At 39.9% G+C, this 17811-nt stretch overlaps 1 protein-coding gene across 11 annotated transcripts in view; it reads right to left on the reverse strand.

Annotated features, from left to right (window-relative positions):
• Positions 1 to 17811, reverse strand: part of LOC105831069 (cubilin) — a 644426-nt gene that overhangs the window by 208223 nt on the left and 418392 nt on the right. The window contains exon 15 of one of the 11 annotated variants that reach the window (XM_036291404.1): positions 14577 to 14714. The exons of the other annotated variants lie outside the window; for them this stretch is intronic. Coding sequence (XP_036147297.1) covers positions 14687 to 14714 — 28 coding nt within the window. The 3' untranslated portion in view covers positions 14577 to 14686. Of the gene's footprint in view, positions 1 to 14576; positions 14715 to 17811 lie in introns of those variants that run through there. 11 annotated transcript variants of the gene reach the window in all.

The following is a 17811-nucleotide window of genomic DNA, read 5'->3' on the forward strand; positions in this document are numbered from 1 at the left end:
CTATGTACGTAGTCAAGGACGATTTCCCCATGGAGTACGACAAAATACTTGGACTCGACTTCATGAAAAAACACCGCGTAGTCTGTGATTACAACAAACAGCAATTAAAAATAGCCGGCGTCACATTTAAACTAAGACCCTGCGGCAAAATTACTCTACAGCCGCGCAGTGAGACTATCGTCCGAGCCATCACTAACCGAAATCAACCTGGAGTGATCCAAGCCAAGGAAACTAAGCCCGGGGTATATATCGGCCGATGTCTGGTTGAACCAAAAAACTTTGCATGCGCAATTAGCGTAATAAATACAACCGACAAGCCGATAGAAATACGTACTCCGCACGTGACCATAGAAGATCACGACGAAAACGATTATCAGATATACGCTATTATTAACGAAGCGGAATGTACAGATAAACCGCGGAGCGAACGAATCTGACAAACACTACGCACCCGGCACCTCAACTCGGAAGAAAGACAGGCTCTCACACGGATATGCGAAGAGTATCAAGACATATTCCACCTAAGTGGTGTGACGTGGCTCGCTCGGCGCGCGCGTCACAAGGGCATAAGACCGACCGAGGGGGTCGGTCGTGGGCGACTCCTCGCCGAGCCGAGGGGGATGCGGCTGTTATTCTATTTTATTTTTAATTTTTATCTTCCGCGATACCGTTTTGAGATTGTTGTTGACAATCATTAAGGTAGAGGCGCCGAGTGAGGGCTAATCTGAAGAGTGTACCAAGAGCGACGGAGGAGCAGCCGTCGTGGGGATTTTGCCGGGGACACTCGACAGTGGAAGGAGCGCCCCTCAAGGAGTTCCCCGCCGAGCCGTGCATCGGGCCCCGCAGAGCGTTGCCGTCCCTGAGTTAGGGATACCGACCGCGCCGAATGACAGCGCGGAAACACGACGGCTCCCAGCTAGGATCACGCCGTGGGCACGCGTCACCGGGCTGCGGACCGGAAGAGCGGCCACGACCATGTAAACCGCCAGACACCATGATCGGATTGGTCGCGGCCTGGCCAGCCGGACCTACCGAAACGGCGGACAAAGGGATTGCACTGCTGGAGCACGTGGTCATCACGGACCTTTCGAAAAACGGAGCAGCGCGGCGCTGGATCGAGGATCACGCGGAGTCACGTGGATCCATCTATGGATAATCGAAGAGCGTCCGCGCCTGCGCGACGGCTCGAGCCGGCCGGCGCGGGACAGGGGCTCCTCACTGTTCGGTAAGCCGTGTGATAAGGCGCATCGGCGAGGACCAGCCCAGGGCTATATGTAAGGCGGTCGACTCTCGTGCGGGACCGGATGAGGGATACCGTCTTGTCGTGTTACCGGTAATCCCGAATCCGATACCGTTTTTGCTGTTGTTTGTTTATTAGTGTTGAGAAGCTCGAAATACAAAGTAGAGTCTTGTGGCCGCACGAGAGATCAGACCGACCGGCCCGAATATTTAATTATCAAGTACGTCCCTCTCGGACAAAGCCGGCACCGACAGTCATTTTGTAATTGATAATTGCGCTCCGTACTACCGCGAATACCGATTTCGAACATCTTATAATTGTTGTGATTGGCGAGCGGAGAGCCTCGACGGCTTCCTGCCTTGTAACGTAAATCTAGAGTTTCCGCATTCTCTTTGTACCGACTTCCGGCTTCCGTTTTAACCATATCTCTGTGAATCTATGACATTTTGTTAAGGGGAGTAAGATCCATGATTTCCGTTGACACAGTACTCCTTAATCTTTGACGAAATACATTTTAAGTTTGATATTTAATTGACAATTGAGTACCGATTCTTTTCTACGACCTGCCTCGATCCGAGCTCTCCAACCCCCTCGATTACTAAAGAACCACGCCCCTCTACCACTTCGAGAAAAGAGTCACCGGCATTAGTAATGCTTCTTATCCGGCTACCGATTTATAGTTAATTGTTGTGCGGCGCGGAAATCCGCGCCTGACGCCCAGAAAAATAGAGCATTTTTGGAGTTACCGTTCACACAGGCTACCGTTTTCGAAAGTTACCGAACTCGCGAGGAAGCGTTACCCGCGAATTATTAAAGAAATGATTGTTAATTATTGTTAATTGGGCGTAGCCCTCGGACCTGGCGGTTCCCGACGGAAAGTTACGTCGCAGTGGAGAATCACTGACGTGCACCGCAGCAGTGAAACATGAGATACGTACACAAGCCGACGCATCGCCGGTCAACGTACGACCGTATCGCCTCCCTGCGAAGCATAAGGAAGAGGTGAATACGCAGATAAAACAAATGCTACACGATGGCATTATCAGAGCTAGCACGAGTCAATGGAACGCGCCACTATTAGTGGTACCCAAAAAGCTGACTCGGCCGGAAAACCGAAGCTTCGAATTGTAATCGACTTCAGAAAGCTCAACGATTTAACCATTGGTGATTCATTTTCCCTACCCAACATAGAGGAAATACTAGATCAATTGGGGAACGCCAAATATTTTTCAACGCTAGACTTAGCGTCAGGGTATCATCAGATACCAATGGCTGAGCACGATAAACCAAAGACAGCGTTCTCAACACCTTACGGACATTACGAATACAATCGAATGCCGTTCGGATTAAAAAACGCGCCAGCCACGTTCCAGAGACTGATGAATTCAGTACTCATAGGAATACAAGGACTCAGATGCTTAGTATATCTCGATGACATAGTGATATACGGCTCGAGTCTAGAAGATCATAACAAACGGTTAACGGAAGTACAACGTTTATGAGAAGCGAATTTAAAGCTGCAGCCAGACAAATGGGAATTTTTACGCAAGAAAGTCAATTATTTAGGACATGTGATTTCCGAAGATGGAATATCACCGGATCCAGCAAAGCTGCAAGCAATAAGAGATTTTCCGGAACCACAAAAGGTTAAGGATGTTCAGTCCTTTATAGGCCTCGCCGGATATTATAGAAAATTCATTAAAGAATTTTCCAAAATCGCAAAACCGTTAACCAAACTAACCAAGAAAACAGAAAAATTCGCGTGGGCCGCCGAACAACAAATAACCTTTAATACGCTAAAAGAAAAATTAACGACGGCACCAGTGCTCCAATATCCAGATTTTACAAAAGAATTTAATGTGACCACAGACGCATCCGATTATGCAATCGGAGCGGTATTGTCACAGGGACCGATAGGCAACGATCGTCCCATTGCTTACGCGAGCAGAATATTAAATCGCGCAGAGCAGAATTACAGTACCACCGAGAAAGAATTACTCGCAATAGTGTGGGCTGTAAAACATTTCCGACCATATGTATATGGGACCAAGTTTAAGATCGTAACCGATCATAAACCCCTTATATGGTTGTTTAATGTAAACGATCCCGGATCAAGACTGATTCGATGGAGATTGAAACTGGAAGAGTACGATTATGAAATCATTCATAAGGCCGGTCGAGCGAACGCGAACGCCGACGCGCTGAGTCGTAACGTGAAGCGGGAAGCTCACGTTACAGAAGCAACTGATAAAGTCCTCGCGCTAAACGAAGACGGCGAACACGCATATACATCCAATGAAGATGATAAAGAAGAGGATAACAAATGCGAACAAGCATATACAGAAGAACAGAAAAAACAAATTCTGTATGAATATCATGATGCACCTACAGGAGGACATCAAGGAATCGAAAGAACGATAAAAAGAATACGACTCAAACATAATTAACCTGGATTAACGGCCGATGTAGAGCGGCACGTAAGAAAATGCGAGTTATGCCAAAAGAATAAACTCTCTCGAAGAATAAAGGCACCTCTTATCGTCACAGATACGCCAAGCCGACCCTTCGAGAAATGTGCGCTCGACATTGTAGGACCACTTACAATAACAAAAAACGACAATCGGTACCTACTCACTTTTCAGGATCATCTTACGAAATTTAGTAAGGCGATACCTATCCCGAACCAGGAAGCAAATACCGTGAGCAAAGAATTTGTCACGAAAATTGTACTGGAATACGGAACGCCAGATTACGTACTAACGGATCAAGGCACGAATTTCACGAGCGAGATATTCAAAAATACGTGCAAACTATTAAAAATAAATAAAATTCAAACTACCGCCTACCACCCCGAGAGCAATGGAACTCTTGAAAGATCGCATTGGACTCTAGCCGAATATTTGCGACATTATATAAATCAGGACCAAACCGACTGGGACGAATGGATCCCGTACGCAATGCACACGTACAATACAACGCCTCACACGGCGACAGGGTATACACCGTTCGAACTAATATACGGTCAACAGGCAGAACTGCCGACAGCCCTAACGAAACAGCCTAAACCCACCTATAACTACGACGACTATGCGCAAGAATTAAGGGAGAGGTTAAGAGCCGCAAACCGTGTCGCACGCGAAAACATAAAAGAAGGAAAGGCCAAAGCAAAAACACAATACGATAAACGCGCGAAGGAAACAAAATTTAAAGTCGGTGAAAAGGTATTACTATACGATGAGACGCTCCGGCGCGGGAGATCTAAGAAACTCGACGCGCCATGGACCGGACCGTACACGGTGACCGAAAAACACTCAGAAGTCAACTATACTATTAAACGAGGCAGGACAACTACGCGCGTGCACGTAAACCCCTTAAAACCATTTATTGAAGCGTAACTAACAGGCGAGAAAAAGAGAAAAAGAAAAGGAGAGCAAAACGAAAATAGAGACTTACCATGATGATACTGCCAGCCGGAACATGACCCAATTAGAAAATCCTTAATCCAGTTATAGTGCATTACTACCAATTAAAAAATAAACACTACACTTAAAAAACTAAACACTAAAGACTACGGAACAACGTTTATAATACAGTTAATTAGCTGGATCTTCAGAGGAAGGATGCAGACCCGGCGGAACTCCATCACGGAGATATAAGTCTACGGCGAACTCAAGTTCAGGACCAAAATTATCCTCGTACTCGCCACTATAAAAACAAGTTCCCTCGGAGGCAAATTCGTCCTCCACACTCGCAGAAATAAATAGTTCACAGTCCCCTTCCGAAACGTCCATCAATACGTCAAAGCTTTCCCAAGGAACGGGACCATCATCACATTCGGCAAAATGCTCATATCCGTTAATAAGCAAAGGTTCGGCAGGTTCAGTACCTTTCCCCTCATCTAAAGGAATGTAATTTAATTCCTCTAGGTCATTGGACAATATTACTGTCTCCCGATCATAAAAATCGGAAAAGATGTCGTCGTAACCGTTACTCTCACAGCCGCTACACTCACTCGCCTCACTGCCACGAATCTAAATCGCGGCGAAACATGTCGATGTGAAAATTCAAATTCGCGACACGCAAACAAACTAATGGAAGGCCGACAAAGGACTGAAAATTCGGACCGCCCAAAGGAAAGAGGAAAGGCAAAAAAGAAAGACGAGAACGAATAAAATATACACTACTAAGCAGCCACAAATTAGCAGCAGCAAAACGCTGATACAATTAAATAAGATACGCGTAGCGAAAGCCGATCCAATAAGAAATTCCTTGTACACATAAAAAAAAATTTTACAATAGAAAAAAAAATTTTTTTTTTAAATAATTACAGATGTATAATCTGAGCAACACTAAATGCCGCGGAAGAACCGGACACAAGGCCACAGTACGAGATAGAAAGATTCACCCATCCGGGAATATATTTCGAAAAGATAGGAATACTACACCAAGTAGAGTCTTCCTGGAAGGTGATAATCAAAGTAGACGCCACGTCACTAACCAAACGACTTACGCAATTAGAAAAATACATACACAAAACAGACAACTTATGTCAGATGATAGCCGTAATCGGCAAGGAAACATGCACAAATTTGCATGAAATTATTAAGAAAGGTTTCGAAAGAACCAATAACCTAATAGAGCGAATAAACGCAACGTACAAAAGACAAACGGGTGACCTCCTTTTGGACACGTAACGATTGGACACCGCTCGATTGGACACGCACGATTGGACACGCACGATTGGACACGGCTCGATTGGACACCGCACGATTGGACACCACACGATTGGACACCGCACGATTGGACACCGCACGATTGGACACCGCATTATTGGACACCGCACGATTGGACACCGCATTATTGGACACCGCACGATTGGACACCGCATTATTGGACACCGCATTATTGGACACCGCACGATTGGACACAGCACGATTGGACATCGCATTATTGGACACCGCAGTCTTCTAGTGAATAACATTTATATATCATATGACAGATTATCTAAGCTTAGAAATATCTGGCAGAAAAAAGCTTCGATTTGCCAGAAAAAAAATTGAATTTTAAATATCTATATACGTATTTTTAGGAGCATCTCGTTTTGCGTGGAAAGTTTCAAACCTATGTGGTGCAGAAAATGCTCGCACGCACACACACACACACACACACGGGGGGGTGCAAGGGGGGCCTTCGGCCCCCCCTCCCGCACCCACCCCGTCCAAGTCGCTAACCCATGCAAACTGTATTAGAAATCTGCATACACACACGTAAATGTGTGTGTGGGTCCAATTGTACGGTGTCCAATAATGCGGTGTCCAATAATGCGGTGTCCAATAATGCGGTGTCCAATAATGCGGTGTCCAATCGTGCGGTGTCCAATAATGCGGTGTCCAATAATGCGGTGTCCAATCGTGCGGTGTCCAATCGTGCGGTGTCCAATAATGCGGTGTCCAATCGTGCGGTGTCCAATCGTGCGGTGTCCAATCGTGCGTGTCCAATCGTGCGTGTCCAATCGAGCGGTGTCCAATCGTTACGTGTCCAAACGGGATACTCCCAAGACAAACCGCACAAAAGAGAAGATTGGTCGATGGAATAGGATCTGTGGCGAAATCATTGTTCGGTACCAGATGAAAAACTCATCAACGAGCAATTAACAATATTGCATAATGCTCAAGAACTAAATAAACATGCAATAAAAAACCAACTGAAAATAATGAAAGCGACAATAGCCCACATTGACAACAACGAACGAACAATACGACAAAATGAAAATACTCTCGCAGACGCAACTGACAAATTACGGACAAAACTTATCGAAGACGAAAAACAGAATAATCTACATGAACATTTCATAATTATTAACGCTATACTAGCTGACTTAACGCGAGACGCAGAAGACGTATTAGAATACGTAGCAAATGTCAAAAAGGGAATGTTGCATCCTCGCCTAACACCCATCAATGAAATAATAGAGTCTCTTAAAGACGCAAGCTTGAAATTGCCTGAAGGATTATATTTCCCATTTAGAATAGGCAAAGAAGAATGGTCGACAATAGAAAGATTCGCGGAAATAGGCGCGTATTGCGACCATTCTCACATATACACCATTCTGAAATTTCCGCTCATATCAATACCGAAATATGAAATTCAGAATGTAATTCCTCTACCTATCCCAGATCAAAATAACACCTTCTCATTTATAGAAGTAAACCATCCTCTCGTAGCGAGAGATACAGTACAGCGTACGTACATAATACTAGCGAATAGCGACCTACAGAAATGCGTAAAAATAAATCGCGAATACTTATGTACGCAGAACCATCCGGTATATAGAATAAATGCAGACTCCATATGCGAAGTCAAAATATACGCGAAAATCAAAGAAAATAATAGAGACTGTAAGATAAAAAATACTATATCGAATAATAGTCAGCAGCTTGGATAGCATTAGATAACTCATACTCGTGGCTATACTCGACACCGAGAAGCCAAGTAATCACTATACACTGTAAAGACCACGGACAAATAAAGGAAAAGATTGAAAGAACGGGTAGAATAACATTTAAGAATAGCTGTAAAATAGCGACGGAAAACGCTATAATAAAATCACTCAAGGCATCATATGAAACGCGAGTAGAAGCATATCTACCGCAATACAACATCTCGCTAATACAAAAGTCTGACTCAACAAACGACACAGACATAACGAGAAAAATAAAATTAAAAGAGGTTATACAAAACCCATCAGAACTAGAAAGCTATAAGCAAAAAATAGATGAAATAGATAACGAAATTGAAAAAAAACCAAACTCGATCTTTCAATCGCCACACTTTATTTTTCCAATGGCAACAAGCGGAACAACCATTGTAATAGTTGTAATAGTGATAGTAATAGGGATTATCGTAATACGTAAGAAAATGCGCGAATCACGCTAATACACGATTCTAAAATAATATATTTTAACAATAAAATAATAAATTGTAATAAATTTCTCCCTACGGGGGAGGGGCGCATGACAGTAACCAGCACCTCTCGAGTTAGCAAAACGTGACACACGATCACGTTACAGCGAATTGCCGGACTCTGGCAAGACACGACACGTGCACCAACGGTGCACAGCTGACTAGCTATGACCATATATGGTCCGATAATGGGTTTACTACCCCACCAAATACAAATTTCGGAAAATTATAAAAACCACAACAGAGCCGCGCGACAAGAAAACTCGTAAACCAACACAAGCGAAGTCGCGTCAGTCCAGTTTTCTGTGATAAAACCGAAAGTTCAAGATGAAGATCCCGACGGAAACCGAACAGCCAATCGATAGGGTGCGCCTAATTGACCACCCTACTCGCTACGAGCGGTTTCTAAGGAGCATCTGCCTGCGGCGAGAACGAATTCGCCTGGAGGTGATGATGCCGCAGATGTTACCGGCCACACGGGGCCCAGTGCGAGGTACGAGAACCAACCTCCCACGGGTACCGCACACAGCTGGCGACGGACGAGACATGGGAAACCATCACCCAGTGTTTCCTGTGCGACACCATCCTCATGGACGTCCGACCAGCAAGGGACTGCCTACGGTGCCTTGCCGTGTTCCTGGAGGACGAGGACGCCATCCAGGAGGCCCTCAACCTAAACGTAAGCTATGAGACTTTCCAAAACTGCCGTGCAAGAGACCCCGCTAACTAAGGCCATAAATGTACTGACACACCTGTATTTTAAAATTAACGGCGCTCATCGCGAAATTGTAATAAAGGGACTATCCGCCGTATAATTATAAGAGCGATCATGGCGGAACACTATTACTTAACTGATAACTCAGCCTCCTCGTTGTCTTCCTAATAAGGGGGAGGGATGTTGTGAGTGCATCACACTCACATATGGCATGTTGCAAGCGATAGAAGGTGTCGCATGACACCTCGCGCGCGGACATCGCCCGGCCTACATACCGGGCGTCGCACCGGGAAATGCATCCGATTGCCTAAGACTTAACACCCAAAATCATCTGATTTTAGGGTGGAATCCGCGTAGCCAGCAATTGCTGGCTAAGCAAGTACCCTGTCCAAAGGCCAGTGACCGCGGAAGTACCTTTCCCGGTCATACGCCCAAAAACGGTGTATATAAACACCGAGGTACAGACAACGAGCGGGGCTTTGCTACACCGTATACAGCGACGAACGTATGTCGCTGACTCTCTCATACTTGTTACGGGTTATTGTATACGTGTTATCAAGTGTAACCAAGACAGAAAATATATATATTGTTATATTACAACTGGCTACAATCTCTCCAAGACCTGACCCGAGGAGTATCGACAGGCGATCCCTATTACCTGTGACCCTTTATCTAAGAAGGGCCACAACAATATTTTCATAAATATTCTCGCACTCGACATGGTATACGAGACTGTCGGTATCAGTATACATTACTTTGCATTTGTCGCGATACAGTGGTAGCATGTACTCGTGGTGAAATTCATACAAACAGATTTTGGAAATGTCGAGTATACACATTCCTACGTAGATCGGCTTGTTGAATTTCACCTCGAGAGTACGCAGTTCGATAGCGATTAGGTTCTCTGAAAATACGCTTCTACTGTGAAAATTAGGTTTTGCGATCATTGCCTCCGCGCCGTACCGTCCGTCCCATTTCGTTAACAATTTTACATCAACGTGATTGCGCACATTCTCCATAGTTTTCCCGAATACCGCATTGTTCATAAGTTTATATAAATTTTTTTCAAAATCATTTTTTGCAAGGGTTCGGAATTGTGTGTTTAATTCTATATACTTGCGGAGCCATGGAGATTGTACGAATTTTAACACGCGGTGTATTTGTGTTACGCGGAGACCATGACGCATGCACTGTTGCAAGTTGCGATAATGAATGATGTAACGCTTCTTATCGCAAACAGTTGCAAGCAATTTCTCTTCTCGCGTACCGGGCGGCTTGTCGCGCGTCGGTAGATCGGCGTGCGCGTCGTGAAGATTTTGAGAATACTCGAGATCAACCTCGAGAATGTAACCAGTGGATGAATCCGGAGCGATTGCGTTTACGTTAAAATTTAAGATATCTTCAACCCATTAAAATTTAGCGTAAGGCAAAGGTTGGCACATTGCCCATCCGTATAAATTATTGACGTCAAAGTACATCAGGTACAACGACGGTTTAGATGAGTCGTACGACTGCATGTACTTATTATTCGCTCGCGCATATCTACCTGAACATTGACTTAAACCTCCACGTATACCGCGCTCAATGAACAATATCATGTCAATGTCTGTGAGTAGTTCAAATGTAATTTTAGTATATTTTAGCATAGCGTCCTACGTGTATCCAGGGAGTGTGTAATAATATGCAGGATCGAGACCATAACTTTTAATACATGTGTCGCGAAAATTTTCAAAAATGTCAGCTAATAACAAAACATCTGTTTTTAAATATAAGTCACTGAATTCACCTAGTGTTTGAATGGAGAATCGCTTCCAAACATTCTCAGCGTGTGCGTAATCGCTCTTGGACACCGTATCACCGGTTAGGCTACTGTAAAATGATTCGCGCGGCGGTAAACACGTGTCCTGCAACTTGTCCACGCAATCCACATATTCATAAGGAAATACGTCCTTCCGCGTTAATAAACTAAATTCTTCGCTAGATAAATTCGAAAATTCTGAACGTACAATTTTTAATTTATCGGTATTGAGATATGACGCTAATTTATCAAGACTAGTGTTAAGGAATCTGAATGAATCTATGAATCTTAACTGGATATGTTTTCGCGAATTTTCTTCGGTGGTATCTTTAACGGTTTGGTAAAAGCAATGTACTTTTCTTTTGTGATTGGTAGTAAACTAATTCCACCTTCAAACGCGGTTGCTATTTCCTTTATTATGAAATGTGAATCGTAGCCTGATAAATTGTGGAAAACTATTGGAATGTAATATGAATTTTTATAATTCAAGTTGCAATTTGAATGTGCAAGACCACGATATTTACCGGTTAAATGACAATGATCGCGCACCCGCGTATCATCCGACGTGAACGAACTATTACAAATATGACAACGCGTCGCGTTACGGTACGCCTCCCACTGTTCTTTTGACAATGGAATCATGGGAACATTAGCGGATATTCGCGTCTTAACATTATGTGACAATTCTTCTAGCTGTTTCGTAAACCACGTGACGCAATCAGGATCGCGACGAAATCTATACACGGATAACGTATCGTCAAATGAGCATTGCACGTAATATCCAATGCTGAATACCTGATGGTGTTGGTATTTGTACAATCCTTGCTCCATGTTAGATTGCGTCTTCTGCAGCACACACTCTAAATCGGCATATACGATGAAGAGTATCCGCTCCTTGTGTTTGGGGTTATGGAATTTCAACCACTTGGCTTTTTCACTCGGTAAAAGTATTGCGCAGTCGTTCATCTGATTACAGTCTGCTGCGTGTGATTCTAACTTTTTCTCAGAACTAAAGTAATGTAGGCATCTGTAAATAACAAAAGAAAAAAAAATTAATTCACTATTAGTTTAACAAAAATTTATAAATATGTTTATAAAAAATTATATATATTACTTACCGCAAATGTATTTTCTGCATTTATTTTTGCTCAATTGCGAACTTATGAGCCTGGAGAGATTTTTTATCCACGTGAAGTGTCCCACGTTGCCTTCCTTGTCTTGCATGTACAGTAAATTTACATGCTTCTCCTTCTTCTCACTTGAAAGTTGCAGGGGGACAAATTTGTCCTCTTCAATGCCGTATACGTTAATAGATATATTATTATTAAGTCGCTCGAATCTTTTAATGTCTTTCAGCGCGATTGGAAACTATATGTCACCAAAATTTAGAACTGTTGAATAATGCAGGTACGACGACACTCTATCACTATTTCTTTCTCCAGGATGTAGAGCGGCGACCACTGACCATGCGAAACATGCATTGTCTTCAGATTGCACGTTCACTACCGCTCTTTTCAGCATAATAGGCCGTGGTAATGTAAAATGACATCCCGCACGCATAGAATTATATTTATTTATTTATATTTATTTAGTTAAATTTAAAATACGTGATAACGCCCACCCACTATCGCGTTCTTGAAATTCTTCGAGCAACGCTAACGTAGGCTCGATAACGTACAACTCATACCATTTATTTAAATCTGATAATTGACAGAGTGCATAATTTTTTGTATTTACACTCTTGTGTGTGTGTGTGTGTGTGTGTGTGTGTGTGTGTGTTGGCACGTTTATCCCCCGCTATAAATTCGCCATTGAACGCGGTATTCACTTTTACACTACCATGTTTGTCTATTGTCTCCCGCACTCGCTCAAGCACAATGTCTTTAGAAAATGACGAGGCTCAATGTGACACACGTTAATCACTGCACCGGTTAAGATACGGCTCTCGAATGTAGTATCTATTTCGCGCCACTCAAGTCTTGCGTTATTAGTATCGCAACTAGTGCTTGCGTAGTTACCACCAACGTGCATAAAACGTCTTTCCAGTCGCACCTTTTTACCCGCGAGTCGAGCGATTTTTGCCACCATAGATTGTCTCAGTCCGATAGCAAGTCGAGGACGCTTGACACGATTACGTTCCTCGAGTTGTTCGATGCACTCCTCACATCTTTGTAACTATGTGAAAAATTCACCTAATGTAGCGATTCTGTTTGATTGTTCTAAAACTTCGCGTTCCACTCTCTCAAAGTTCTCTATTTGGGGAAAAAAACTACTTATTCATACACTGCATCACACTTGAAAACTGATTGCACAAACACACAGACTTAGAGACAAACTATCTTGCAAACAGACTTGAAAACGTCTAAGGGATGCTCTAAAAGTTTTACCTATATATACTTATTTGTAAAGTCACGTGGCTATTGACAAGTCACGTGACTTTTGAAAAGAATTTTTCAGGTATAATATTAAACGTAGACTACAGTATCCGCATGTTACTTATTGTATTTTATTTTATTTATTTATTTATTTAAATATTTTTATGTTTATAAAATCTAGCAGCCTGATATCGGCGCTCGCTAGCAGCCAAGATAAGAGCGCTGCTTATACGATTAGTGTAGCGGGAGAGAAAGCAAACTGTAATTGGGTGGAATATACGTAATGTAATTTTTATTATTTAATTATTTATAATTTAAATTAGAATACATATAAATATATGTAATCTAACTCAAATTATAAATAATCAGATAAAAATTGCATTATACATATAAAATAATAATAAAGTCTCTTTACCTGAGCGGTGGCGATGGTGGTGGTGAGCACAAAGGACTTTCGAAAACATGTTGAGACAAGTTTCTCATTTGTTAGAAAAACAATAAACAAAAGAATTTTGAAATTCATGACAGTTATTTGTTATAGGGGAACAATAAACAAAAGAAAATTTATGACAGGGTAATTTGTTATAGGGGAACAATAAACAAAAGAAAATTTATGACAGGGTAATTTGTTATAGGGAAACAAAAGAATTTTGGAATTTATGACAGGGTCAGTTGTTACACAGAAACAATAAACAAAAAAAAAATTGGAATTTATAACAGGGTAATTTGTTATAAAGAACAATAAACAAAGAAATTTTATGATAGGGTCATTTGTTACACAGAAACAATAAACAAAAGAAATTTATGACAGGGTCAATTGTTATAAAGAATAATAAGAACAAAAGAAATTTGAAATTTATCTGACAGGTATCTCCCTCCCCCCTCCCCCCCTCATTCTATTGTTTGAGTTAGAACCCGTCTAGTACTACTACTTAGCAACAATTGCCAAAACGCAAATATGCATTTCCGGTGGCATGATCGTTGCTAAGCTGAACTTCGCTAAATTCCATGCGATGCCCGGTGCGTTGACCGGTTCGATAGTCGGCCGGCAGCGCACGAGGCATGTTACTTGACACCTCGCGATAAGGAGCCTACCTCGGCGAGCTATTCTAACATCTTTCTTAATTCAAATTTAATATTATTATATTATCCAATATTATACTATAATATTTAATTTTACTATCGGTTGTGAGTGCCTCGCTCACAACACTATATTAAATTGTTACAAAGAGAATAAAAAGTAAAATATGGGAGGATGACGTATCGCTGCATATTTGAGAAATCAACTTGTAGTTATTTTGTAATCTTTTATTTCATGTATGCCTTGATTTACAAAAAAATAAGTTAGAGAATCAAAAATATAAATAAAAATTTTGAATGTGGTCTTTGTAAATGTATGAAAAGAATTGTATCAATTAGAATAAATTGTTTCGGGAACAAAGTATTTAAATACTTACTTTTTAGTTTTCACCTTCTCTTGTGTTATTTTTTTGGCTTTTTTGAAATATTATACGGAACATAGTCACCATCACTTGATTCACTTTCATCCTTAGTCTCGCTCTCAGTTTCACTCTCAGATTTCTTCCAAACTTCCATCAATCTCCATTCGATTCAGAAGTAATACTTGTAATGTTTATGTTTCTTTATTTTTTTTAATCTATGTATATATCTTTTAATTATGAATAAAAAATAATGTAAAGAATTTCTTATTATATATAGGGTGGGTATAATCCCATTTTAACGTGGACAGCAAAATATTTCAAAAACTAAGCCCCGTATATAAAAATATTTCAGACACAAGTTGCATGGTTTCAAAGGGGCATAAGATGATACCATTGGTTTGACCTTGAAGAGTTGTTGAAGGTCACGTGAAAGTCACTTTCAATTTCTTAAATGGAACATACCTTTTCTCATTACATATTCTTGTAGCTTATCTCGAGAGCTTTCCAAAACACTATAATTAAGTGTATTTCTACCAAGTACTTTTCGAGTTATGAGGCCCCAAAGTAGTACTTTGCAGTACATTGGCACAAAATATCTTGTATGTTGTATTGTTATGGGATCAAGTTGATCCTTACGTATCATTCAGGTTGATTTGACTGACAAAAGCAAGTTTTGTCGAGGTCTAGACAAAGCAAGATCGAGGTTAATCCGGCTAGCAAAAGCAAGATCTGGGCAGCTATTATGTATCTATTCGGAAACGTTTCCGCTCGGAATAATTCCGTTTTTCGTCATTTTCTTATTATGGACTTCATATAAATTCCGGAACGATCGGAATGAATCCGTTTTTTTGTCAGTTGTCTTATTATGAACATTCGGAAAGATTCCGAATCGATCTAAATGATTTCTACAGCTCGCGAGCAAGCGGAAAGATAATTCCGCTCGGAATGAGATTACGGTAACCCTCAAATATTATATTTGACAGCCAAAGCAAGTGACAATTAATTAATTAAGCAATTAATTATATTAATTAATTAACTGTAATTAACTAAAATTAACTAAAATTGGTTACTCATTTTTGTTAAAAATCTTAAAAGTTAAAGTGTCTCTAATTTGTCACAAGACTTGTACATTTTTTTTACTATGGTAAGTATTTTGGATATTTTTGTTATATAAATTATAAATCAAAATTGCAACGAATATTTGGCAACTATTTAGCCTATTTGGCAACCTTTGTAGAGTTGCAACGAATATTAAGTAACTATTTGGTTTTCTGTCTATTCGGCAACGTTTTTTTTATTATCGACCATAGCACCGAATATTCGGCTACTACTCGGCTAGATACCGAATAGTTTTAATAAAAACTATTTAACGTTGTTAACGTTAAATAGTTTTTATTAAAAGTAAATAACGTAGTAAAAACGTTGCCGAATAGTTTCCGAATATTCGTTGCAACTCTATTATAAATTATATAAATTTTATAAATTAAACATAAATTAAAATTAATTATTTTGTTTAATTCTGGTAAGTATATAGAATATTATATTGCTGTATTTATTTTGCTATTTATACTTTCCTTTCTTTGAATTTATTATAGTTAGCTGTAATACGCCATGAGAGAGAAAGACAACGTCTTGCAGCAATTCGACATAATCGTCTTACGAGAAGAACAATTAGAGATATGTATAATCCATTTATTATTCCCGGAAAAGACTTTATGGGAATATATAGACTGCCAAAACGTTTGGCAGAAACTCTTGTAGGAGAATTAGAGCCATATCTTCCTCCACGGGAAAGAGCTGTCGCAATCCCAAATTATATTAAAGTAAAAAGTCAAAAAATTAGATAAAAAACACAAATTTTATTTAAGTGGCAATATAATAGATATAAATCTCCAAATTATGTTAAACGATCAAAAATTATTAAAAAGAAAATAAATTATTTACGCGGCAATATAACAGTCTGTTATCAATAATATTAGGTATTGTGTGCTCTGAATTTTTATGGCCAGGGCAGTTACAAAAAATCTGTTGGCGTCGACAATAGGTTAAGTATAGCACAGTCTACTGTAAGCGTTATCATTAATGAAATTACATTTGCAATAAATCAACATATGTTAAGACGATGGATACATTTTCCTACAACTCAGCAAGAAATTCAAGAAATTGTGCAGAAGTAAAATAATAATAATTATTATTCAACATATTATTATAACATATTTAACACAATATATTTATATAACACATAAAATTAAACTTAATTAAATTAACATATTAATATAATAACACAACACATTAATAATAACAATAATAATAATTAATATAATACTACAACAAAACACAACATAATGTACATAATATTTTACTCGTTGTTTTTGTCTTTTTCGGCACTGCTTTGCATCTGCAAAAATAAAAAAGATAGAATTGTTTAATAAACTAGTTTTGTCTTTTTTATAGAAATTATAATAATACTATGATTCCGGGATTATTGGGATTTGTAGATGGAACTAATGTGGCAATAAGAACTCCTTTTGTGCATGAAGGATTATATGTTAATAGAAAAGGTTATCATGCACAACATGTACAAATTGTAAATACATCTCTAATTTTTAATACAATCAATTTTTGATGATATAAAAATATATTAAAAACTATATGAAAATATATATTAATTGTCTTCTAATAGATATGTGACACGGATCTAAAGATATTAAATATAGTTGCAAGATATCCCGGCTCCACTCATGATTCATTTGTATGGAGATACTGTTATATAAAACATTTTCTACAAGCACAATATAAAGCTGGTAATCAGTGTTGGATATTTGGTAAAATTATTTTATACTAAATTTTGCTATTTAAATTTTTTATATTATTTAATCATTTTTATTTCAATTCTCAAGGAGATTCTGGATATCCGTTAGAACCATGGTTAATAACACCATTTGCTGAAGCTCATCCTGGCACACAAGAGGAGCACTTTAACCAACGTCATAGCAGTACGCGAAATGCTGTAGAACGTTGTATAGGTGTTTAAAAAAAAAAGATTTAGATGTCTTTTAAGATATAGAACCTTAGAATATGCGCCTGAAAAAGCAGCGCAAATTATTAACGCTTGTGCAGTATTACATAATATGTGCATACAGGCTAGATTGCCTGATCCTCCGGAGCCTGCAGAAGCTATTATGGCTTTAGAATATAACGAAATTAAAGAAGTAGAGCCATTAGCAGAGGGCAGAGCTTTGTTCAATCAAGGACAACGCATACGTGATCGTCTCGCT

Source organism: Monomorium pharaonis, chromosome 8 (assembly GCF_013373865.1).
Source record: "Monomorium pharaonis isolate MP-MQ-018 chromosome 8, ASM1337386v2, whole genome shotgun sequence".
Lineage (NCBI taxonomy): Eukaryota > Metazoa > Arthropoda > Insecta > Hymenoptera > Formicidae > Monomorium > Monomorium pharaonis.